Below are 26873 nucleotides of genomic sequence, written 5' to 3' on the forward strand. Positions count from 1 at the left end.
TCACTGACGCTCTGGTCAGCCGAAAACCACACCCGCAGAACACAAACTGTCTTGTGATTGGCCAGTTACCTGGAAGTGATGTCATTGGCACATCAGCTCTCAGACCCGCAGATCAAAACATGGAGTAATGACGTAATCCCTTAAACATTTGATCCGGAGTCTGCGCTAGAGTCAGAAGACACTGTGACAGTGAAAGACTGCTGCAGGACGCCTGGAGCTTTGATAACATTGTGGTTACCGAGATGATAAACACACACACACATGCAAATGAAACACGAGCGTAGCGTGTAGCTTAGCCTGTAATTTGTGTCGTCCCATGGATGAACAGTGCTTAACAAATTTATTAGACCACCTGTCATAAAAACAATATAGATATTTTTCAAATCTTGTTAAACTAAAAAAAATTATTTGGCAAATAACAAACTGAATTCACCTTTTTATACCCAAATCTCAGCCGACTCCCAGGGATAATCTGAGAACACTGAGACTGAGATTAAAGTCTGCGTTCTAACCTTATTTGTTCAGAAATGGAAATATTTCACATCTTAATCAAGATATAATAATGTGCTTTACTATTTTATTTCTTTTGTAAAACAGTCAATTTGAAAATTCATGGATGTGGTGTATGATGTATATATATATGTATATATATATATATATATATATATATATATATATATATATTTATATATTATATATATATATACAAAAATAATCATCAAGAATCTCCACATGCTAGCACTCGCTTTTCCATTTTGCGCTTTAACATTGTAAATATTGAAGAAGATCTTAATCATTTTAAAGTTTCAGTGCTTACACCACACTATCCAGCACCATACAGCATGTTACACCATGTGTGTGTGTATACATGTCTATGGGAGGCTATATGCAGGGGCACATTGTGTGTGTGTGTGTGTGTGTGTAGGTGTTTCCCAGCCTCCCAGCAGTGAGAGTCTCTGTTGGTTAAATCTCACACTCTGACTCACAGGACTATCACTTTCTTCACTTTCTTTCAATCTGCTCACTCTTCTCTCTCACGCTCGTCTCTCAGGGGAAGTTGCGTTCCCTCTCAGTGTGGATGTCCTCTGAGACACTCAGTCTCTAGTCTTTGTCTAATCAGGACAAATCCCACAAACCATCTCTTGTTATTTTAGACTTAGTGTCCTTTAAGGATGAGGGAGCTCTGTGATAAAGTATACAATGATTTAACTCCACAATAATCATACAGCCAATGGATGCTCATTTAAAAAAGTTTTGATGGCAAATACTGTGTTATTTGTGTCAGTAACACGTCCTGCAGTGTGACCTTTAGAGGGAAAGTGTCATGGCTGCCATTAAAACACAAACAACAACACACAAACAAATGTTTTCTTTTCCTCAACAGTGACAAAGACGTGTGCACTCTGCACTGGAGCTAAACAGAGTCACAGTTAAGACTCAAGTTCATGTAAAGTCACAGAACACCTCATTGGTAATTATTCTAAAAATCTTAATTTTCCAAAACTGGGTTTGGTTTCTGTAACTTTTCTTCCTTTCCTCGCAGTACTTTCCCATACATGGAGTTTAAAACAATTCAAGGTTTAAATGATAATTAAAATGATAAATAACTATACTCCTTTCACTCATGTTGTTCCAGTGTTTCCCTCCTTTCCTAACACCTCCCACACAGTCCAATCCCTCCATCCCCAGCACAGCACAGCTGCTGCTCCCTCTACTGGACACTTCAATGCACTGTGAGGTGTCACTGTTGCCAGGGGTGACTGCATCCCGGAGGTTTGGTTTGTCTGGCAGGAGCTGGAGCGGATGGTTGCTCGTCTCGCACGGATGAATTCTGAAGCTCTGCAGTTGTCCTCAAATGAGATGGGTTCAAAAAGAACAAACAGACAGACTGAGAAACACATGATTAGGTTGAAGACATCCAAACAAGAGACTCATCCATGCATTAATCTGACTGTGAAACTGAAGTGGAAAGAAGAGGTTATAAAATGTTCAAAATGAAGAATGTAGGCCTTTGTAGGACTTTGATTACATGAGATTACAAACATTGAGAGATGAATGAATGATGATCTGTAATTAATGGATCTAATTCATCTCTTTTTTAATCTCTCCTAAAAATTACTTTGAAAAGCCCTCAACTTGAGGTATTTAAATTCATTTAAATTCATTATTACATTATTACAGCTGATCAAAAGATTGATATATATCACAAATGTATTGTTTTAACAAACTTGAACAGATGCAGTCATTTTACATTCTGCTGTGTTCTTTTGTCAAACTCCAAATAATTAGAAAATACAAACATCAGGTCCAGATAGACCCTTTCATACAAACATTCCAAGTCTAGTAGCCTGTCGACTCGTTCCACTTGTACTTGTACTAACTTGTACTAGTACTACTACTTCTACTAGTTCCAGGCCGAGTGAGTTTTCTGACCCCAAACATTTGTGTGACGTAGCTCTGAAAGGGTTTAGAAAGTAACCTGTCGCTCACACACGTGTTCTCCTCCAGTTCAGTTTGGTGAAGAGCTTTGCTAACGTCTTTGCTGCTAACGTTAGCTGTGGCTGCACTCTGGATGCTTTGCATTGACGTGGTAGGCTAAACTGGATAAGCTAACTTATCACTTTTAACTTTAGTAATGGCCGTCGGGGTGTTTTAGCCTGGCCATGGTTATCCGTGATGGAACGCTGTTTGTTCAGCATCCACAGTGTCCTGTTTAAAGTCAATGATGGATCAGTTTGTTGAGTTTGTTAGTTTCACCACAGCAGAGAACAGAACACTGGCCACAACAGACGGTAAAAGAACTCCAACATCAAAGGATCGCAGCCTGTTTCCTGTACGCAGCGCAGGTGTTAGCCTTCCGGTCCAGTCTGTTGTTCAGCGTCACACCGAGGAGTTTGTGGAGCTGTCCTCTTCCTCCTGAAGTCCACCACCATCTCCTTGGTCTTGGTCACATTAAGAATCAGGTGGTTCTCACTGTCCTGTACTCCCCCTCCCGTCATCGGAGAACTTGTGCAGGTGGCCGAGGGACAGCACTGGTCCCTGTTGCGCTACTACAGCACTATAGCTCATTAGGGCGGCGTATGTTCATCGTACAGCTGGCAACAAATAATAAAACAGGCCTCAGCACCAACACAATGTTTCCATGTGTTCTCTGTATGAGTCTGATCTGCTCTATGTTCGTGGAGATCAGGATGTGTGGTCTCAGGGTGGAAAATCTCCAAACAACACTTTCTTATGGACCAATCACTGTCTGCCTTTCACCTGTCAGCTGGGATTGGCACCAGCAACAAGATGAGTGAGTGAGTGAGTGAGTGAATTGAATTTATTGTTGTCTTATCATGGATTGAAGCATTTCTTTTAGATTTTCTTGGTGAGCAGGGAAGAATGTGTGCGTTTAATGATGCAACAACAAATCATTTCATACTTTTATTATATACATATATATATATATATCACAAGAAAACACAGTAAATGTTCACTTTACTGTCACACACTATAAACTATTGAAGGTCATTGTTGTGTTTTTGTTACAGTGATATGAAACGTATGTTACGCTGTAACAGAACATTCACAGAACTGTTCCTCACAAGTTCCTGTCCAGAACCTCTGCAACAGAACTCCTCCTCCTGTTTGGTTCAGATCTAACATTAACATCTGTGATCCAATCACAGGTGAACTGACTTTTATAAACATGTTACATGTAATGAAAATGTGATTGGGAGTCAAAGTCTCACTGACTGACGAGGAGCTTCACTGCCGTCCTCTGTGTTCACCTCCACACCTTCTATCTTCTCTTGGTTCTTCTGAAACCTGGTGACCAATCAGAGACGTTGAGATGTCAGAGCACTGTTACCACACGCTCACATGTCATTCTGAATCAGTTCATCCTTTAGTCATGGTCCAGTCAATTCATCTGAGCTGATCAACATGAATCAGTGTTTGTGTGCTTCATAAATGTCACTATGTTCTGGTTTCTTGTCGAGTTACTCGTCTAGAAAACTACTCGTAAACAGGATATGACGGAATATCTACACACATATTTAATGCGGGTCTGTTCACCTGGGGTTATTGTTCCTGACCTTTTAACCCCAGGTTAAAGTGGCAGAAATCCGGACACATTGGACTTATAAGAAGAAGAAGGTGAAGGACAACCAACATCTGAAAACTCCATCAAACCTGATTTCACACAATATTCCCCTCGTCACAATCATGTGTTTGTTGTGTAGTGTGAGACACAGATGTGACCCCGACTCTCTGAAGGTCGTGTCCTGTAAACGTGGCTTTAGCTAACATACCTGAAGCAGTCCGTGTCCCAGAGGAGGAGGAGGAGGAGGAGGAGGAGGGGGAGGAGGAGGAGTGTGTAGGTCGAGTATTTGTGTAATAGTTGTTATTGTTCCCATGGTTTCTGTAAAACACACACAAACACAAACACAGATAAATGTAAGTGATATGTGTGTGGGTGACATATCCTCCATCCCTTCACTGACCTCTGACGACCAAACAGATTTCCCAGCAGCCCTCCTGTCCCCATGCCAGTCCAGAACCCTCCGCCTGTGCCAGTGTTAGCTCGGCCTCCTGGGAACTGTTGTCCATGGGTGTAGTCACTATGGAAACCGTAGCCTGGGTTGGCCCCAGCATGTCCTGAACAGAAAGAGGAAAAGTTTGTCAAGTGGAGAAGGTCTAGGACTAACTGTTGCCGACTAAATCCTTCTCCGGGTTACAACAGTACCTGTGAATCTTGGCTTGAATCCTCCTGCGGTGGAGCCATGGTAATTGCCTCCGGGGTAACCAGTCTGTCCTCCGTCCTGCCCCCACTGGGCCATGTTTCCACTGAGGTACAGCTTATAGACGCAAAAGGCTACGAGCAGAAGCACGCCGACCACCAGCAGGCCTCCTAAATACCCACTGTGATCACTGTGCTGCTGCTGCTGCTGCTGATTGTTTCTGGAGAAACCGCTGTAGAAACTGGAGGCCAAGCCCAGGAGATCTGAGACAGAGAGAGATACTTTCTAAATATGTCACCGATGTTTATGAAAAAGATGAAGCCTCATTAATCTGACATCCCACCTCCAAATCCCTTGATCCCTTCAGTCAGTTCCAGGGAGTACTCCAGTCCACAGGAACCCTTCAAGGTGTAGGCATCATTGGGGTGGTTGTAGCCCTCACAGCTCACCTTGATTCGACCAAAGCCGTAGTTGCCCATATCAGTGTTGCACTCCCACTGTCAAAGGAAACATAACCGTTTTACACCTTTCCCTCCAATATATATCTCCTAATCCCCCTATCAAAGCCATCAAAGACTTCAAAGTCTCTGTTAACACATCAAAGGTCCACAAAGCCGCATTCCGCCATCAAAGACATCAAAGTGTCTGCAGTACCCTTTATCTCACTAACATCAAAGGTCCACAAAGCCATGTTCCTTTCCTTACAAGATTCGATCAAAGCCATCAAAGTGCCTGCAGTACCCTTTATCTCACTAACATCAAAGGTCCTCAAAGCCATGTTCCTTTCCTTACAAGATTCAATCAAAGCCATCAAAGACATCAAAGGGTCTGCAGGAGCCTTTATCTCACTAACATCAAAGGTCCACAAAGCCACATTCCTTTCCTTACAAGAATATTTAATCAAAGGCATTAACTAATTTAACTGTTCTCAAATTGCACTGTAACAAGTAATCCTCCATTAATCATTTAAACTAACATTAAACTAAATTAACTCAGTACCCCTACAGTAGTATTTAAAACTTGGAGAGAGACTGACTCACAAGATCCTCCCCCTTCCAAACACCTGTTTCTAACCAGTGAAAGCGACATGTTATAAAGTTGCGGTTGATGATGCGTCAGGAGGCTTTCAGCAGCTCCCACACTTAAATCTGTGAAAAACGGGTGCAGATTGACAGAGAAATGACAGTTTTCAAATCAGCCTCGTCTTCATTTTTAGAGTTTTAACGCTTTTAGGTGATTTTAAAAAAACGGCATGAAAACAACACACAGGGTTAGACGACAACCACAGCAACATTTTTATGTCTAAAATGTCTGTGTAGGTTGGAAATTGTGGGGGGGGGGGGGGCTGAAAGAGCTGTACAGTCGTTCCAACAAGGAGTAAAGAAAATAAAAGGAGACACTTTGGAAACAAGAATAGCTCGATTTTTGTTCAATGACAGAATCACACCGCAAACCACGACTGGATTGTCACCAGCTGAAATGCTTCTGCTCAACACTGGATCTTCTCCTGATGATGATGTGCACGTACCAAACTACAGTCATGGACCCCGCTGCAGAGAACACAGGACCTGGATACAGTGCAGACCGGAGATGGACGAGTCATGAGACGTCATGTCGACCAATCACAAAGTGGCATACAACAGTGAGCAGTGACACGCCCATGCTGGAGGTGAGTCTTCAGGTTCAGGATCCAGTATGGGAGGCCCTGTCTGCAGACTCTGCCGTCGCTCACACACTCGTTCTCCTCCAGTTTAGTTTGGTGAAGAGCTTTGCTATGGCTCGCTAAATTGCTAATGTCTTCGCTGCTAACGTTAGCTGTGGCTGCACTGGCGACTGGGTGCTTTGCGTTGACGTGGTAGGCTAAACTTGAGCTGCTTCGGTGCTAAGCTAACGCCTTCTATGACTTTAGCTTCATTAATGGTCGTCGGGGCGTTTTTGAAACGTAAATGTCGCGTTTACTGGGCCGAGGACTGTCACATGCTCCTCCATGTTTATGGCTCCACACATAGAAAACCCTCACAGATTTGACAGCAGGAAAAGAAAAGAGTCTTAAAGTATTTAAAATTCAGACTGCAAACAATATTGAAAACTGGCACTGAAACTCCAAGGAGACTCAAGGAAGAGCTCTGATACGTTTTTGATACTAGCTCCTGTGAATCATTAGAAAATGATGTCCATGTCCATGACACATCTGTGCAGAAGAACCATGTTGCGTGTTCTCTCGCTGTCTCACTGAGAGTGTGTCTTGTGGGATCTTGTTGTGGACCTCAGGCTGATGTTCAGGTCTGCAATGAGGGTCTCAGCTGCCAGCACCACGTCCGTTAATAAATGACCTCTTACTGGAATTAGTAACTAACCTGGAAAGAGAGGACGAGGAAGATGATGGTGATGATGAAGAGAAGGGAGGATGAAATAGGAAGACGGCTGGAGATGAAGATTCACATCCTGAGCCTGTTTGTTATTTTGAGATTTCTTGAATTATCCATATCTACAGTTTGTCTCTTCACTTCCTTTTGCTTTTGCAGGCTATTAAGTGGCATTTCCTCCTGCTTTCACAATGTTCATGCTTCACATCCACAGTTCTCGTGGCTCATTCTCTCCTGTCTGTGGGACACATTTCCTCGTGGCTGAGGCTGAGTGTGTGTGAGCACAGCAGGGGGCAGCGCTCGTGTCGCTGCACACCAGGGAAAGATACTGTACTATGGATGTTCAGATGAGGCTCCACAGTCCAGTTTGCCGTGTGGAATATTTGGTGGACAGTAACGAGCACGGTTCTGATTGTGGTAAAAGAAATAAAGGTTTAAAGCAGTGTGTTGTTCCAGGTGCTGCATACACACTGAGCCCCTCCTCAGATTTGGGTGCACACACACAATTGTTTACTGTGGATGAGAAAAGAGTCCTGTGGCACTTGAGTTGACTCAGTTAATACGGCTTCATTTCCTCTTTAATATGGGTTCAGTTGATTCTATCTGTGTTATTCTTTGTTATTGTATTCCACCTGGTGTGTTGTCTACTGTATTCTAATCTAGTCTCTGTTATTGCACTCTTTGTTCTTTTGAGTGAGTTCTCTTCATTTCTCTGCTCTGTTCTATTTTCTTAGGTTTCATCGTTTCTTTATTATATTCTAGTCTAATCTAGTCAAGTCTGTCTGTTATGTTCTAATGTCATTCTATTCTCATCTAGTCTAGTGCTATTATATTTCATTCAGTGTTCAATTTTCAATTTTGCAATCTGATCTATTTTATTTGAATCTAGTGTAGTTGACCCCTATTCTATTCTATTCTAAATGTCATAACACTTATAGACTGATATAAAAAGGTGAGCGTATTATAGTGCAGTTCATAAAGTAACATATTAGAGAGTAAAGAATCTTCATCACACTGATATCTGATTTATTGTGAAGAGAAATAAACATTTTCACTTTAACATATTAAAGGCTTTGTTTTGTTGTGCAGTTTTAGGAAAAAAACAAACCTTCTAGTCTCCTATCAATGTTTGTTTTTTTGACCTCTACTGATCTCTGAATTGAGGTCAAACTCTGCCCATGTATAATGATCTTGCCCTTCATCCTCCTCCTCCTCCTCCTCCTCCTCCTCCCACTCTTGCTGGACAGACCCTGCCTTCCGCCTCCGTATGAGACAGTGTGGAATTTTCCAATGTGTCTGATTGACTTTACACCAGAGCCACACACACACACGCACGCACACACACACACAGGCACACACACACACACACACACGCACACAGGCACACACACACACACACAGGCACACACACACACACAGGCACACACACACACACACACGCACACACGCACACACACACACACACACACACACACACGCACACAGGCACACACACACACACACGCACGCACACGCACGCACACACACACGCACGCACACACACACGCACGCACGCACGCACGCACACACACACACACGCACGCACACACACACACACGCACGCACACACACACGCACGCACGCACACATGCACGCACGCACGCACGCACACACACACGCACACATACACACGCACGCACACGCACACGCACACACACACACAGGCACACACACAGCATCTTGTTACTGAGTCAGTGAACTCATGTTCCCTGATGTGATTATTAATTGTAAATGTCGTTATAGGACACATTTAATGAAGTGGGTTTCAAAGTTGTGCTTAATTTTGTGGTTCTAACAATACTTTTATGTGCTTTATTAATTTTATTTTGAGCTTGTTCTGCAGTTCATCACTTGCTTCATGTCCACTTTTTGTGGTGCAACACACATCATAGGCAAAATATCTGTGGATTGTCTATAATATTCTATCTTTTTTAATCAATACTCACGTTCATGCGTTTCAAGTGTCTTCACTTCATGAGTGAAACTAATGTGTGTTTTCTGTCTTTCTCTGCAGTATTTTGTCGTCTGTTGGGTCTCAGCTCGACCTGAGGACACTACGAGCCGTCAGAGTGCTGCGACCACTGAAGCTGGTGTCTGGGATTCCCAGTGAGTTTCATGCCATTTCCACTCACTACAGTTTCCTCCAAGCACAACTTTGCTGCATTCAAAATGAAACAAAGTGCATTTCTGAATCAATAATCACATGTCTACAGACTGTGTGTGGTGCTTTATGGTTGATGAGGGTGAGATGAGGGTGATGATAACAGTCTCTTGGTTATGAAAGTGGTTAGATTCACTAAGAGATTCACAACTAAGAGATGGGCCAGGTTTCCCTGAACCAGCTATAACTATAAGCTTTATCAAAAAGGAAAGTCTTTAAAGTCTAACTTTAAATACAGAGAGAGGCTCCGCCTCCCGAACTGTCATTGGAAGCTGGTTCCACAGGAGAGGAGGAGCCTGGTAACTAAGGCTCTGCCTCCCATTCTGCTCTTACAGACTCTGGGAACCACAAGTAAACCTGTATTTTGTGACCTAAGTGGTCTATTAGGGTGATAAGGTAAGACTAGGTCTTTCAGGTATGAAGGGGCGTGACCATTAAGTGCTTTGTACGTAGAGAAGCTAACACTGGAGTTATATGGTCTCTCTTTCTAGTTCCTGTCAGAACTCGTGCTGCAGCATTTTGAATGAACTGAAGGGTTCTAACAGACTTGTTGGAACATCCTGATAATAAGGAGTTACAGTAATCTAATCTAGATGTAACAAAAGCATGAACTAGTTTTTCAGCATCCTGTAAAGACAGAATGTTTCTAATTTTCATAATGTTCCGCAGGTGGAAGAAGGCTGTTCTGGAAATGAGTTTTATGTGTGAATCAAATGACATTTCCTGGTCAAAAGTAACTCCAAGGTTCCTCACAGTGGAACTGGAAGCCATGGTGATGTCATCTAAAGTGACAATGTGATCGGAAAGTTTTTCTCTGAGGTGTTTAGGGCCGAGTATAAAAGTTTAAAAGTAGAAAGTTACAGGTCATCCAGGACTTAATGTCTCTGAGACATTCCTGGAGTTGAACAACCTGATTTATTTCATCCGGCCTCATTGATAAATAAAGCTGTGTGTCATCTGCATAACAATGAAAGTGTATGTTGTGCTTCCTAATAATGTTCCCTAGAGGAAGCATATATTAGGTATAAAGTATAGGCCCAAGCACTGAGCCTTGTGGAACTCCACAATTAACTGTTGTTTGTAGTGAGGCTTTATCATTAACATGAACAAACTGGAATCTATCAGATAAGTATGATTTAAACCAGCAGAGGGCAGCACCTGTGATACCAAGAGTCTGCTCCAATCTCTGCAGTAGAATATTATGATCAATGGTGTCAAATGCAGCACTAAGATCTAACAGGACAAGTAAAGAAACTAGACCATTATCTGAAGCCAAGAGAAGATCATTACTAACTTTAACTAGTGCTGTTTCTGTGCTATGGTTTAATCTAAAACCTGACTGAAAATCTTCAAACAGGCCATTAATGCGCAATTATTCACATCATTGATTAGCAACTGCCTTTTCTAAGATTTTAGAAACAAAGGGAAGATTAGATATTGGTCGGTAGTTAGCTAAAATATCTGGGTCAAGGGTCGCTTTTTTGAGAAGGGGTTTAATAACTGCTATTTTAAACGTATGGGGCACATATCCAGTTAATAAGGATAGATTAATTTGAGTTAATATAGAGCTGTTAATTAAAGGAAACACATCTTTAAACAGTTTGGTGGGGATAGGATCTAACTGACAGGTTGATGGCTTAGATGATGAAACTAATGATGTTAACTCAGGGAGATCTATAGGGGAGAAACTGTCTAACTGTGCACCTGGTGCTTCTAAAGCTCTTGTGCTAAAAGATGAGTCAGTCCCAATATGAGGGAGGAGATGATCCATTTTTTCTCTAATTGATGTTATTTTATTCACAAAATGATATTCAGTGGTTTCCTCTTCCTCACTTCCTCCAACAGTGGTTTACTCTGCTTCCTGTAATGAACACTATCATCTTGCATCATAAAACCACAGAAATGAAATAAAGTGTAAGCTAACAGTGACATGTATTTATTTAATGATAAGGACATTGCACCTTCATGATTATCAACATTTAAATATGCCATATTACAGCCGTCTGTAGAACCTGGGCAGTCGAGCCCACACACTTGACACTTGACCCAACAAACATGACAATAACAACAATATCAACAAATAAGGAGAAGCAACACAGGCTGTGTACTGCCAATATAAAGTATATATCACACATGTGTTCAGTCACACTTGCAAACATCCTCCACAACTGCCAATGACATCAATCACTGACTTAAAAATGATGAAACATTTGTATTTAGTACAGTCAGGTGTGAGCCCAGGTTTCAGACCAGGGAAACAAAGAGAATCCGGCAGGGACATGTTGTGAATGCTGAACTATGTATAAACAGGTGGACTAGAGCAACATAATGGTTGCACTGTGAATCATCTCTTCTGTACACTGGATGGTTTTCAGTTGTCTCTGTGTCCTCCAGGCCTGCAGGTGGTGCTCAAATCCATCATGAAGGCTATGATCCCCCTGCTGCAGATCGGCCTGCTGCTGTTCGTGGCCATCCTCATGTTTGCCATCATCGGCCTGGAGTTCTACATGGGAAAGTTCCACACCACCTGTTATGATGAAATGACGGGTAAGAATGAAAGAGTGAATGAAGCAGGTCATGTGATCATGTGATGATGTCGTTTCACTCCGGTGTACCACTGACCTTTTGACATGTTGCAGTATGTTATACTGTATATACAGCTGAAACAATTCATCCATTCATCCATTACTAAATGAATGAATTGATCACCGATAATCGGTTTGAAGCTTTTTTCATGATTAAAACAAGAGTTCCGATTCTTACACGATGATGTGACTCTGTTGTGGCTCGTCTGCGTTAAACTTGACCATTTTTAATTTTTAATTATTTTTTTTGACACTTATACAAACAAACTTATGGGTCATTTATTCAACACATCCCACTGAATTTGACACACTGCATTTATCAGCTTTATTTTTAATAATGTCTGAAACATTACGACCATTAATATCCAGAGTTTTCATTCTCACATACGTGTGCGCTGCACAAATGAAAGAAGAATCTTTAGTTATGACAAGTTTTCTTTCCTCTCCTCCTCCTCCTCCTCCTCCTCTTGTTCTCCGTCTCTCTGTGATCAGGAGAGACCGTGGACGATTTGCCGTGTGGCACCGTGTTGCCGTCCCGGTTGTGTCCTAATGGCACACTATGCAGAGGCGGCTGGCTCGGACCCAACTACGGCATCACCCAGTTCGATAACATCCTGTTTGCTGTGCTCACCGTCTTCCAGTGCATCACCATGGAGGGATGGACAGAAATGCTGTATTATGTGAGTCAGCGTTGCTGTGGCTGGTAGAAGGTGATCCGAAGTATCTGTTGATTGTGGTCAGAAACAATACTTTCACCTCACTTTTTTAGTCAAGATCGAACTTTCTACGACTTTATCAAGTCTTCACAGCTGAAATGGCTTTCTCCATTCTTGTTTCTGTCCTCAATGATGTGCATTAGTCTTGTGTTGGGTATTTTTAGCACAGCCAAACACTTGTGGGTGTTTCCTTTAACTAAACGAGGCACAAAACACCACGTATTCATCCGAAGACAAAGAAATGCCTCTTTATCATTCTGTGTTTGACTCCCTTTATCCATCTTTTTGTCCCTCCTCTTCCTGCCGTTCCTCCTCACTCCACCTCCTCCTCTATTCTGGTCCGTCTCGCTCTATATTTAACATCTTTGGTGATGGATGAAGGCTGACCCCACACTCGCACAGGCAGCCAGTCAGGAGGAAAGCAATGAAAGCTTAATAGAGAAAGGGCTGCTTTCACTGTGAATGCACACAGCACTGCAGCAGCAGGTCATAATCAGCTGATAGTTCATTGGTCACAGAAACACGATGATTTCCACCATCGTCAGCTGGATTTGTTTCACTGTCACTGTCACTGTCACTGTAACAGGACACCACACATCCAGGTCAGAAAGTGGGTCGCTTCTGAGCCAGCAGAATGTGCACTTCCTGTGCAGGACAGGACACACAGAGGCTTTTGGTGCATCTGTGTGTCTTTGACTAACAGTGTCGTTTGAATGAGACTGAAACTTTGAATCTACTCCTCCAAATCCTAACTATTCCCATTCAAAAGTGCTTTTAATTAAATGAGCCTATACAATCTGAGCTCATACCATCATTATTTTGTATATTTGTAATATGTGACTTAAATCTAATCTTCAAACTGAAGTGTTTAACTTTTATACATAAACAATTGCATTCAATCCTCTCTGTGTTTCTCAATATAACAGTGTTCAGATCTTTTTTATGTCCACGAAAGGATTTACACTTGAATTCTACTGCTCATTCTAAATCACTCCCTCAGTCAGGTATGATAGTTTTGCTTGACAGAGCCTGTTCTCAAATAATGAGACACAATTTATGTTTATGAACAACAAACAGGGGCAGAATAACAACACACAAAGGTTGTGTAGTGCAGCTTTAAATCTTAGTTTTACCTTTTGAAAGTTTTTACCCTTTTTTCTGCTTTTCTTAATCTCTTGATTTCATTTCTAATCTTTGAAAAAAATTGTTTTGGATTATATTTTTCAACTTTGTCTTTTTCCTTTGCTTCTTCTGCCACAGACTTTAGCATTTATTTATTGTGTGTCACGACTGAACCTGGACATAATCCCAGCTGATATATTTTTTTTTTCTCAAATGAATTTTGTAATGGGCAAATGAGGTTATTTGAATTGAGTTTAATAAAGAAACTGTGTAAATGTTAAACACAGGACATAAGGAAGCACCATGGAGAGCAGGTGGTTCCACTTACACATTATCTTATCATTATCTAAGTGAAGATAATCTTCATGATCTTTCACTGAAACGTGTTCGGTCATCGCTTGAATGTTAAACCTTATCTAACTGACCCACATGTGACAGCAGATCACAGCAGATCTGTTGCAGAGTCACTGGACCTGGGAGTTAATTGCTGATTTATTCTACTTCTTCCATTTCAGAAACAAAGGCAGTTATAGGCAACTGTTGCAGTGTATACGTACAAATGAACATGGTCTCCATTGCTGAGCAGCTCTTTGTTCACAGACTTGTTCACCCTCTCTAACTCCACACGGCACTAAGGCAGAAAAGGCTCCGCTGTCGCTGTGTTTTTGCCAATAAAACCTCTTAAATGTGACACACTGGACAAAAAAACCCAAGCAGCAGATGTTTGTGGAGTTTCCTCCTGGCTGCCTTTGACCGGTGGTTTATATGGTCATAGGTCATATACAAGAAGATCAACTGTATATGAAAAGTAGTTTCTAAACAACAGAACAGGGCAGACACTTTTCTTCAGATGAATGAAACCTGTGTGTCTGTGTCTGTGTCTGTGTCTCCTCTGCAGAGCAATGATGTGGAGGGCAGTGCCTGGAACTGGATGTACTACATCCCTCTCATCATCATTGGCTCCTTCTTCATGCTCAACCTGGTGCTGGGTGTACTCTCAGGGTAGGAAATATTCTCACATAATGAATAGGTTTATTTTAGTTTTACAATGTTAATGTGATCATAACACGTTCCTTTTAATGCTGCCGATCTTTGCATGTTCTCCTGATTATTAAAAACCAAAATCCATAAAAGTCACTCAAACTCAAAAGAGGCTTGACTGTGTAGTTAGTCTCAAGTTGGATCTTGTGTACAATTACTCCTGAAACTAACTTCACTGTGGTCTTTATGAGAGGCATACTGCCTATAAAGAGCATACTTTTGTAAGAGCGACATTTTCCAACCCAACACAAACCTCAGCACTAGTTGAGAGCTAGTGTTAGTAATGTGGGGTCCACAGCTGGTTGAGCTTCAACCAGCAGCTACAAGATGCATTCAAGGGACCTCATACTGTCAATCCACCACTTCACTGACCACATGTGTGATGCTCCTGTCACCTAGGTGATTGGAGAAGTGGAGAAATAAACAAAAATCAGTTACACTGGAGACTGTTTGTCATTGTTTGTTAAAGTATGAATAATGATTAAACAACAGCATATTTTCCCTCTACCGTGTTGATAAGAGTATTAAAACGCTTGTTTATCTTTTGAAGGTAGATTTAGAACATTGATGTTGACATATATAACAGTTTATAGTTGTGTAGGTGCTGCATATGTTGCACTATGTTCAAAGTGAGATGAAACGACTTCCCCACAGTGAATTTGCCAAAGAGAGAGAGCGAGTGGAAAACAGAAGTGAGTTCCTCAAGCTGAGGCGACAGCAGCAGATCGAGAGGGAGCTCAACGGATACCTGGAGTGGATCTGCAAAGCAGGTCAGTACACACACACACACACACACACACACACACACACACACACACAGAGAGAACATGGACGTCATTATCCCTGACATATTGTTTTCTTTTGTTGCTACAGAGGAGGTGATTCTGGCTGAGGATGATGGTACAGGGAACTTTGATGGTAACTTTGATGGTCTTCATTTTTCATAATGTTTTAATGTGGTCAAAATAAAGTTATATATAAATGTTTTTTTTGCAGTTGCTAATACTGAAGTTACTTTTCTCTAAACTCCTCACACAGCCGGCTGAGTTTTGATTTAAATGTGTTTGAAAAGTGTTTTGCTGATGATGGACTTTGACTGAGAAAAGAGTTGATGAATTGTGGTCAGTGAATATGTGAAAACAATGAAAGTGACTCACATTTGTTGTGATGACTGTGGAAAGAGTTTTGAAAATGTGACTTCACTTTTCACACTACCAAAAACTATATGTATAGCATAACTGAAAAACCCAGAATCTAAAAATAGAAAAATAACAGTCATTTATAAAATTGGTTTTCTTTCACAGGTATGGTGTGTAAAATCTAACAACAGTTATGTTGCAGCTGAATTTCCTTTGCCTCTCTCTTTCCAAGTTGAACCTCTGAAGTCTTCAGTTAGCATCAAAAAGATGTTTACTTTGTCCATCATGGGCTACTGTAAATACATGACCCTGCTCCTGATATATATATATATATATATATATATATATATATATATATATATATATATATATATATATATATATATATTATAGGCTCAAATATGAAAAACAATAATTAATTCTATCAGTTTATGTACGCAAAAAAATCATTTGAATTATTTGATCTTATATTGTACCATATGAAAATACTTGAACTCAAATGATTATTTGATTCTAATGACGATCAGAAATACTAAGTCTGTACATTTATCTTGATTCTGCAGGGACGACATGTGAAAGATGGACAGTGACAGAAACCATAATGTTGTTGTTTTTCTCACACTAGGTGCAAGGCGAAGGCCAACCATCAAAACCAAAAACAACAAGACGGAGCTGCTGAACCCTGAGGAGGGCGAGGACAACATGGGAGACGCAGTCGGTAAGAAAAACAACACACTTAACGTAAAGTTTCAGAGTAACTGAGCAAAATTATACTTCTGACAACGACAGACTGGATAAATACCATTATGTATTCATCAAGTTGAGGGTGGGTTTTTTTTTGAAGCTTGGACATGACACGAGAGGTCATGAGTGTGGTCAGGTGCTTTGTAAACTGAAAACTCGGCTCAGCTGACCCTTAACTGTGACCCGTGCAAAAAACTAAAGTCCTCCTGAAGTCTGTTTAAGTTTCTGTCGCAAAGAAAATGATGAATGACGCACAAAAGATGCACAAAACAAAGCTATAGAAAGAAGAAGAATTGTGTGAGTGGCAGTGCACAGGTGAACGTATCGATGAAAACCTGAAGTGACATGAACAGAACAATGAAGGATTATAAACTCAAGTGCTTTGTTTGGCTTTAACATGGTAAACTGCCCCATTTGGATGCAGCATGTAATACAGGGTTGTGCACTTTCGACAGTACTGTAGACAGACAGGCAGACAGACATGCATGACGTGGCTCATCAACACTCTTCAGTTCACTTTGTTGCAAGATTGAATTCCGTATATTGCACTTTTAAGAAACAGATTTTTTGAAATTCCTAAATCCGACCCCTTATCCACATCCAGTATTTTTTTCCATTATCTTAATTATAAACAAACAAACAGACTTTTGGTGTGCAAATAAACTCCATCCACCTTACCTCCCTTGCAGGTTTTGCCCGCTCCAGTATAAAGAGCGGCATAGACGGCTCTAATTACAGTAAGAGCGAGCGACGCATGCGATTCTTCATCCGCAAGATAGTGAAGACGCAGGCTTTCTACTGGACGGTCCTCTGCCTGGTCGGCCTCAACACCATGTGTGTGGCTGCTGTGCACTACGACCAGCCCGAGCTCCTCTCTGACTTCCTCTGTGAGTGTGCACGCACACACACACACACACACACACACACACAGTTGTCTATGGCCAGTGTCCAGTGACATATGAGGCCGTAGCTCCTCATGAACTCATCTGCCGCCTTTTCTAATTTTTTTCCATTTTCCTTCCTCATTTTTTTTGTTCACTCTTCTCCAACTTTACCTTTGACCTGTGTGTCATTCACTCCCACTGTCTCACTCCTCCCCCACCACTTGCCTTCCATTCTCCCTTCCATCACCCTTCCCTTCTCACCTTGCCTTTCTCCTTGTTCTTCCTCTCTCCAGTCTATGCAGAGTTTATTTTCCTGGGTTTGTTCATGTCTGAGATGCTGATCAAGATGTATGGTCTGGGCATCCAGCCCTACTTTCACTCCTCATTCAACTGCTTTGACTGTGTGGTGAGTGTGCGCACACACACACACACACACACACACATACACGTTTACCAGGCTAACAGGGGACTGTCATTCTTTACTCACTAACAGGGGACTTCGGTTTCTGGTCATTTTTTAAACAAAAACAACAGCATAGAAAATTTACTTTAAGGTCTTTAACCATATTATTACTTCAAATGTGCTTTTTAATTTTTTTTGAAGAACTTGAGCCTTGAGCGACATCTACCTATCAAACAGGGGACCTCCCACTGCTACAGTGATTAATATTAAAAAAAAATCACCAGAGCGTCTTAGACATAATTTTAGGTTGATTTAAAGACTGACAAAGACGAGACCTGAAAAATGTCCCCTGTTCAACAGGGAGTCCCCTCTTTGTGAGTGTGTAACGATGCCAAAGTCCCCTGTTCTACTGGTTCACGAGTACACATACACACACACACACAAACACGAGTAAAAAAACGGCTCTTAACATCAGGTTTTGAGCTTGTCACAGTTAAAGAATGTGTTTTTCTCTTGTTGCCCTGTGACAATGATGCACAACACGGACCAGGTTTTAGTGGCTCTGTGTGTCTGTGTGTGTCTGTCTGTGTGTGTGTGTGTGTGTCTCTGCACAACAGAGGCTTGTTAGGTGAATGGGCTGACGTCTGCCATCTCTGATCGCCTTATTTTATCGCTTGCCAAGCAACGAAATTTCGTTGCCAGTTTTCACTGCTGTGTTTTCTGTGCAATGACAATAAAAGGAAGTCTAAGTCTAAGTCATGACCTATGACCTATGACCTATGACCTGACAGTGTAATACTGTGTTCAGGCAGCTGACAGCAGTGATTATTGTAATAGAATGTTGTTGCAATATAATACATGTTATTATACTGCATACCAGTGTTGTGGGTTTGATTCAAGCACATGATTATTTGTCAGAAAAATGATTATTATTGTTTTGAACATGATCACATGATCAAACACAGAGGCACGAAGATCTGAAGTGTCTGTAAAGCAACAGCTCAGATTTCATTAAAAACATAAATGTATTAGCTTTTATTTAAATAAACAAAATAAAGCGTCATTCTCACATTACATCGCACAAGCGACATGAAATGATAGTCATTTAGCTTATTAGAGTGTTGAGTGTAAGATGCTGGAACAAAGGATGTTATATATATTATATGTAGCAATATTAGCATTCATGACTGTGTTTACTGACTGAGCTCCTTTATTGCTTTTCTTCTCCATTAGCTCGCATGCTAACAGGTTGTGTGTGTGTGTGTGTGTGTGCGTGTGTGTGTGCGTGCAGGTCATCGTGGGCAGCATCTTCGAGGTGGTGTGGGCCACTATCAAACCAGGCACATCCTTTGGTATCAGCGTGTTACGGGCTCTGCGACTGCTGCGCATCTTCAAAGTCACCAAGTAAAGTCTCTCATGTGTTCAGTGAAACAATGATGTCGTTCTTTTTCAATGTTACATTCAAACTATGACCACTGTTTGTTTTTGTGTCTGTGGAGACACACAGCCATGTAGCTACAGCTACCCTAGTAAAGTGAACGGCATATATATGTATATATATATATACTGTATATATATATATATATACAGTATATATATATATATGAAATTACAAATCCCCAGCCTTTAATATGTTTCTCTCCTTCCTTCCTTTTTGTTCCACTTTTCCTTCCTCCATTCCTACCATCCTTCTGTTTGTACCTCTCTAATCCTCCTCCTCTTCCTCTTCCTCTTCCTCTTCCTCTTCCTCCTCCTCAGGTACTGGGCTCCTCTTCGAAACCTGGTGGTTTCTCTGCTAAACTCCATGAAGTCCATCGTCAGTTTGCTGTTCCTCCTCTTCCTCTTCATTGTGGTGTTTGCCTTGTTGGGGATGCAGCTGTTTGGAGGACAGTCAGTATCAACATAAGCTCAATTCTCTGTCTGTTATACACACTGTGTGTGTGTGTGTGTGTGTGTGTGTGTCTCTTCACCGTGATGGAGTTTCTCTTCTTTCTTTCGTTCTTTGCTTCGTCTCAGATTCAACTTTGAAAACGGAACGCCGCCGACGAACTTTGACACGTTTGCAGCAGCGATCATGACCGTGTTTCAGGTGAGGTGTTCATCAGTGTTCTTTATATGGATTTACTTTTTGAGTCATTCTCAGTTTCAGTTTCGTTTATGAGCATTTCACTTATAGATCAATGCATTTTTCACTCTAGTAAAAAGACAATAACAACTCTAGTTAAAATGACAATAAACACACTCATCTTTTGTTTTATTGTCATGGCTGAAACTTTCTGAATTTGAATTCCTTTTGTTCAGTTCTGACTCTTTTGTTGACAGTTTTGTGTGTCGCTCTATTGATGTTTCTGTTATTGTGTTTGGGTTCAATCACTCCAGTCCATGCATGTGTGTTGCTAATGATGGCTTATAAGGAGTTGGTTCATGGCTCTTACTGGTTCCTTTTCTCTTTCAGAGCAGTTGTTTTATATTATTTCAGACATAATTCATAAACAGAGGGCTAATCATTTCACTGACTAATGGTTACTATTGACTCGTATGTTTGTGTAACTTTACTAACATGGTGGGTTCCTGCAGGGATAACACCTGAGGTGGAGGAGGGCGTGGCACTTTGTGTCTAAATGTGATGCACTTTAATTAAATGTTTGATCAGGTTGAAATGAGACTTTTATCTGGTGAAATATAAGCAGACTTATGAACATTAAACCTGGACAACACACGTTTTAATGATACAGCTCCATTTGTCTAATTAACATTAAGGCTTGTATATTTAGGGCTAATGTTATATCTAAGTTTCTAAATGAGTCATTTCAGTTTGATTCTGCACTGATGACATTGGTTTACACAATGAACTTAATCTGATGAAAAAGGCAGATCCGAGTATTTTTTGTTGTTTTTCCAGAGAAACAATAGAAAAGTGTAATAATATCGTCCGTCATCCTTTCTTCTTCCTGTCTCTGTAGATCCTGACAGGAGAGGACTGGAATATGGTGATGTACAACGGCATTAAGTCCCAGGGTGGAGTCAATGACAAAGGGATGGTGTTCTCCATCTTCTTCATCGTCCTCACACTCTTTGGGAACTGTATCCTGCGTCGCACACTCGTGTTTTCCTCACCATCTTTCATTTCATCATCAGCACTCTTCAGTGAAGTCAGATGTCTTTGTTCTCTCTTAGTTTCTCAGTGTTCTGCAGTGTTTTCATTGGGTTCCTTAACTCCTCCCTCAGACACTCTGCTTAATGTGTTCTTGGCCATCGCTGTTGACAATCTGGCCAACGCACAGGAGCTCACAAAGGTAAGTCACGATGAATCCACACAAAACACAAACTAACAGTAACCTGTGGTTGGAGAAGCCATGTTGATCTGTGATAAATGTTTAGTTAGATCAACATTATATTTGTAGAAACATGATAAACCACCATGACAGGAATTTGCAATGATCCTCTTCTTGTACAATAGGATGAGGAGGAACAAGAGGAGGCAGCCAATCAGAAGACAGCACTTCAGAAGGCCAAGGAGGTGGCGGAAGTCAGCCCGCTGTCAGCTGCCAACCTCACCATCGCTGCGTGAGTGTACACACACACACACACACACACACGCACAACAGAAGACATTCCATAGCTGTGTCTCAATCACAGCAGTGAGGCAACAAGTCTCAACCGTCACATTGAGAAGATTCTTTCAAACTTGTTCTTCAGTCTTTGAGCAGCAGTCAACCAAGTATTAAACACGCTTCACCTGCAATGTTCCAGAAATAACCGGGAAATATGGAACTTTACCTGCAATGTTCCAGAAATAACCGGGAAATATGGAACTTTACCTGCAATGTTCCAGAAATAACCGAGAAATATGGAACTTTACCTGCAATGTTCCAGAAATAACCGGGAAATATGGAACTTTACCTGCAATGTTCCAGAAATAACCGGGAAATATGGAACTTTACCTGCAATGTTCCAGAAATAACCGAGAAATATGGAACTTTACCTGCAATGTTCCAGAAATAACCGGGAAATATGGAACTTTACCTGCAATGTTCCAGAAATAACCGGGAAATATGGAACTTTACCTGCAATGTTCCAGAAATAACCGGGAAATATGGAACTTTACCTGCAATGTTCCAGAAATAACCGGGAAATATGGAACTTTACCTGCTCATGTTACATAAGCATGACACAATTCTTCCTGGTCTGTTAAGATGTCATGTGATGTCCGATCCTGCATACACATGTGTGATACACTACATTCTTACCAAAGTGGAAACACATCTGGGTGATCACCTACTAACAGATGGACAGACTCACAAATAAACCTACACAGTAACAACAACAACAACAACCAGACAACTGCTGAAAAACAAAGTTTCCTTATGTCACCATAGACTAGATACAGTAAGGATCAATAAAGAGAAGACAGGTGGTCACAGTCATTTGTTCTCAGTGATGACACAGAAGGAGCAATAACACTTCACCTCATGAGAAAAGCTAGTGATCTGTATCATGTCTCGCTGTTGCTGATTACATAGATTATTTCATCATGATATCACAATTGAAATATTCATGAGGATATTTCACAGGAATCATGTACACTTCACAATATAAACACTTTTATGATGCAACATTAATCTATTGATATCAAAAACAGAGAAAGTGTTGAGTGTATTACATTTAATTATAAGCAATAGTTACAACTGGATGTATTATTGTTACTTTTATAAAAACATTGTATGTTGTATTCTAGTCTATCACCTCACGAGGGCCATGTTTTCATTGTAATATGATATTAAGAGGTGGGCCTCATGTCATCGATTGGGGGGGCTGCATGTGGCCCATGGGCCGCCAGTTTGACACCTCTGATCTAGTAGCCACTACTTTTTTAGGAAAGAGACGAGCGGCCAAAATGTTCTCACGCTCAAAGTCACTGAAGTGACTCACACAGAACGCACAACATGTACGTGTGACACACGCACACACACGCACACGTGCACACACACACACGCACGCACACACACGCGCACACACACACACACACGCACGCGCACGCACACACGCACACACAGAACCATGACAATGGGACACATGAACACGATGATGATGAGTAGAAATGGAACAAATAAAGAAAAGAGCAAACAAACACACACACACACAGATGAGAAAATGGTGCTTTTGTGCTCCAGTCAAAGCTCGTCCTGTAGAAGCGAACATGTCGCTCATTTTTGAATATTGCAGTTTGACACATTACAATTTCGATTAAAGTTGATTAATTGATTAACTGTGATACATTTCATGGAGCAAAGTTTAAAGTTGCCTTTAAAATGTGAGTAAACTTAGGTTGATGTTTAAACCTGCTGTAGCTTCCAGATTACTTTAAGTGAAGGTCATATTTATTTAAACGTTTACCTTTGAAGTCGTTTCTAATGAGGCAGAGATACAGTATATATACGGTATATATACGGTACATTGATTTGGCACCTGTCTGTTTTCACAGTTTGTGGAGAAACAAAGAGAATTGAAATTGAAAAGAGCAAAGTCTTCTCCTCACAAACACTGCATGGATTATATATGTATTACAATTCAATAAATTCATATTCAGAGAGAAAACGCTGCATGTTTTTTGTCCAGCTGGTGAGTTGAGCTCAGTGTTTCCTCTTCAGCAGTTAATACTTCCTATGTTCACATGAAACTTTGAAACTTTCCTGTCTACCTGTTCACTCCCCATGTGAACCACTGTCTCCTCCTCCTCCTCCTCCTCCTCCTCCTCATCCACAGTAAGGAGCAGCAGAAGAACCACGCCAAGGGCAACAAGTCGGTGTGGGAGCAGAGGACGAGTGAGATCCGCAGACAGAACCTGATGACGAGCCGAGAGGCGCTCTACAATGAGCTGGAGCAGGAAGACTGGAAGGTGGGAGGAGAGGGAGAGGAGGTGAGGAAAGACACACAGACATGTAGGAATGTGTCTCACAACTCCATTCCTTAGGTCAACACTGCATTTTCAATTCAAACTGATTTTGGATTCAAAGTGGATTTGATAGAGCTGCTGATTTGAGAGTCCACTCTGCTGCTGTACGCTTACAAACGTTCTGTCGTCATGGAAACGGAGGGAAGTGTTTGTAAGTTTGGGCAGCAACGTAAATCCAGAAAAACAAATCCATTTATATCAGCTTAACTTTGCGCTTATACTTATAATAATAAGTAATAATACAACTCAAGTCTTCATTGTTTACTTCTGAAATGAAGCAAGCTATAACAAAACTCTTTATTATCACACCGTGTTTGTGTGATTCTTGGATGCAAATGAAAGAAAAAGTTTTAAATAAAAAATAAAAAAATGGGATAAGACATATACATATAGTATGTATACACACTCACACACCCATTTATAATCAGGGTTTTCTGGCCTAACCCTGAAAGTAGACCAAACTTCACTTTAATCAGAACAATGTCAGTGTCAATAGTGTTTATGTACGGGGACAGAAGACATGCACACAAAGATTATTATATTATTATTATTATTATTATTATTATTACATGACGACTTTTCCATAAGTGCACAGCTGTGCTTGAGTCAGAGAGAGATCATTATCTTCACTCTCACGTACAGAACCTCAAAGTGAGCAAGGAAGAACTCTCTGGCAGAACCAGAGTGTTTGGACATGAGAGAGGAGAGGAAGAAGGGGAGCGGGTTAGTGATGGAGAAGAAGAAGATGGAGGAACACTTGATGTTATTCTCTGGAAACTGCTGCCTTTTTCTGCTACTTAATCATGTGTAACACAAACAAATGAACACATTATAATAAGACCTGGAACCACGGCGGACAACACAGTTGCTGCAGGAATCTCAGAACCAGAGCATATAAAGACAACTTCCTGTTTGGCTAAACAAGATCATGTGTCTCATGTGGTTTGGTTGAAGATTAACAACACTGTTACCTCCTCACTCAGGTGTCGTATCCACGGCAGGGACGCGGTGACATGAAGACCCACTTGGACCGGCCACTGGTGGTCAACCCACAGGACAACCGCAACAACAACACCAACAAGACCCAACCTGGGGAACTTCCTCTGGAGCAGGAGTACCAGCAGCAGGACCACAGAGCTGCCCACAACCACCACCACCACCACCACCACCACCACCACCACCACCATCAGAAGACCACAGGCCAGCCAACAGGCCAGCCAACAGAGCCTCACGTGAAGCATGGATTCAGCTGCACGTCTCTGGGAAACATAGAGGGCGGCGTGGTGGGCCAGCAGGGGGAGGAGAGGCGGAGCCACAGGAGCCACCGCAGCCACAGACACAGGAACAGGGAAGGCAGGGAGGCGCGCAGTGCATCGCCCCACCACAGTGAGGGGGGAGAGGCCAACCCTGAGCACAAGAGGTCCAGGCACCGCAGGACAGCCAGGGAGGGCGAGGAGTGCACCAGGAGACACAGATCCAGGGGGGCGGAGGTCGAGGGGGAGAAAGGCGAGGAAGGGGAGGGACGCAAATCCAGACGCCATCGCCACTGCAACCAGGAGCGGAGCAGAGGACGTCGTGGCAGGAAGTGAGTGAACCTTTACAAACATCACATGATCATGGCGAGTGAACGTCAGTTTCCTCCCAGTTTCCTCTGTTCCACTGCTCCATCATGCACAACACCAGGGGGCGCTGAGCCACATTATGCACTCATCCTGCACTAATCAGGACTTCAGCATGTGTTTCTTACATGTAACTCTTTAACACACATGTTTCAATCAAAGTTAAAACTGTGTTGTGATTGAATGGGTTCCATTCTTCTCTGTACGTGTGTTTGAATGTTTTTTTCTTCCCAGTTAAATAAAGTTCAATCATTTCAAAGACATTTTTACAATAGCACAACAATTTCATATGAAATGTGGTCAGTTATGAAATATCACACCATGCTGACATGCTGCTCTTTCTGTAGTATTTGTCATTTCTAGTTGTTTTTCTTCATTTCATCCTTCTTCCTCCCTCCCTTGTTCCCTGCTTCCTCCCTTGTTTCCTGCTTCCTCCCCGTCCCTCCTCTGTCTGTCAGAGAGCACCACAGCACTGGTCCCAGTCTCTCCACCACGCGACCCGTACAGCAGTACAACGAGGACCTGGACAACTTCCGCAACAACAGCAAGCTGGCCAGTGCCCACGAGCACGAGTACGACCTCCCACCAGATCATCCCGACCACCCGGACCACGTCAACAACCTGCTGAACTGCCGTGACGCCGACACCCACACCCTGCTCCACAGCATGGACAGCCTGATCCTGACCAGCATGGCCAAACCGGATTACACCACCATAGACCTGCCCCCGGTCTACCCCTACCCGTCCACCAACGCCATCCTGCAAGGTGAGTGTCAACAAACTCTTTAGACCGGCCTTATTTTAGTTGAGGGTATTAAAGGGTGGTGTATCAGCTGTGTCTCAATCCAGAGTCTGGATCCTCCCGAGTGCGCAGACGATGTCCTCATGTCCTCAGCTGTGCACTCAGGAGGAGACAGACGCTCGGATCCACACAATCACGGGTTCTTCTTTGTCTCCTGATAAATCCCGGCTGTACATGGAGAGGTTACACACTGCCCTCTACAGTTCACTCTCCTGAATCACAGCCCTAATCATCCAAAACAACATCCTACAAATCTGATGGTATAGATATCTGATACGGGAGTTTTTGTGGTCATTTACTCCTTATGATGGACCCTCCAGTGGTTTAAATATTTGATGCACTACTGGAGGAACTCATGTGGCTGACAAATGCTTCATGTGTTATTGTTATTAAAGTTTATTTCATTTGTTTATTCTTTCTTGACTCCATCAAGCCCATTCTTGTGTTGTAATAGTATCAGAATTGTATTATTATTAGAGATAGATTGTATTACATCTAGTTTCTTGGCAGTTGTCCATGTACTTACTGAGTAATAAAGTAGTACTTACTCTCCTTTCTGTAGGGCTACTTTA

General features: G+C 41.8%; 1 protein-coding gene across 10 annotated transcripts in view; it reads left to right on the forward strand.

The window, feature by feature from the left end:
- The window catches only part of cacna1ab (calcium channel, voltage-dependent, P/Q type, alpha 1A subunit, b), a 177899-nt gene that overhangs the window by 73515 nt on the left and 77511 nt on the right, over window positions 1-26873 (forward strand). For all 10 annotated transcript variants that reach the window (XM_058640399.1, XM_058640403.1, XM_058640404.1 and 7 more), the window contains 18 exons: window positions 9144-9235; window positions 11685-11837; window positions 12368-12555; window positions 14612-14715; window positions 15409-15524; window positions 15628-15672; window positions 16519-16611; window positions 17327-17524; window positions 17815-17927; window positions 19216-19328; window positions 19683-19814; window positions 19941-20013; window positions 20888-21008; window positions 21153-21220; window positions 21385-21491; window positions 23691-23844; window positions 24864-25465; window positions 25958-26265. In XM_058640399.1, the coding sequence (XP_058496382.1) occupies window positions 9144-9235; window positions 11685-11837; window positions 12368-12555; window positions 14612-14715; window positions 15409-15524; window positions 15628-15672; window positions 16519-16611; window positions 17327-17524; window positions 17815-17927; window positions 19216-19328; window positions 19683-19814; window positions 19941-20013; window positions 20888-21008; window positions 21153-21220; window positions 21385-21491; window positions 23691-23844; window positions 24864-25465; window positions 25958-26265 (2780 nt within the window). The remainder of the gene's footprint in view (window positions 1-9143; window positions 9236-11684; window positions 11838-12367; window positions 12556-14611; window positions 14716-15408; window positions 15525-15627; window positions 15673-16518; window positions 16612-17326; window positions 17525-17814; window positions 17928-19215; window positions 19329-19682; window positions 19815-19940; window positions 20014-20887; window positions 21009-21152; window positions 21221-21384; window positions 21492-23690; window positions 23845-24863; window positions 25466-25957; window positions 26266-26873) is intronic.

The sequence above is a fragment of the Solea solea genome, chromosome 10, assembly GCF_958295425.1.
Source record: "Solea solea chromosome 10, fSolSol10.1, whole genome shotgun sequence".
NCBI lineage: Eukaryota > Metazoa > Chordata > Actinopteri > Pleuronectiformes > Soleidae > Solea > Solea solea.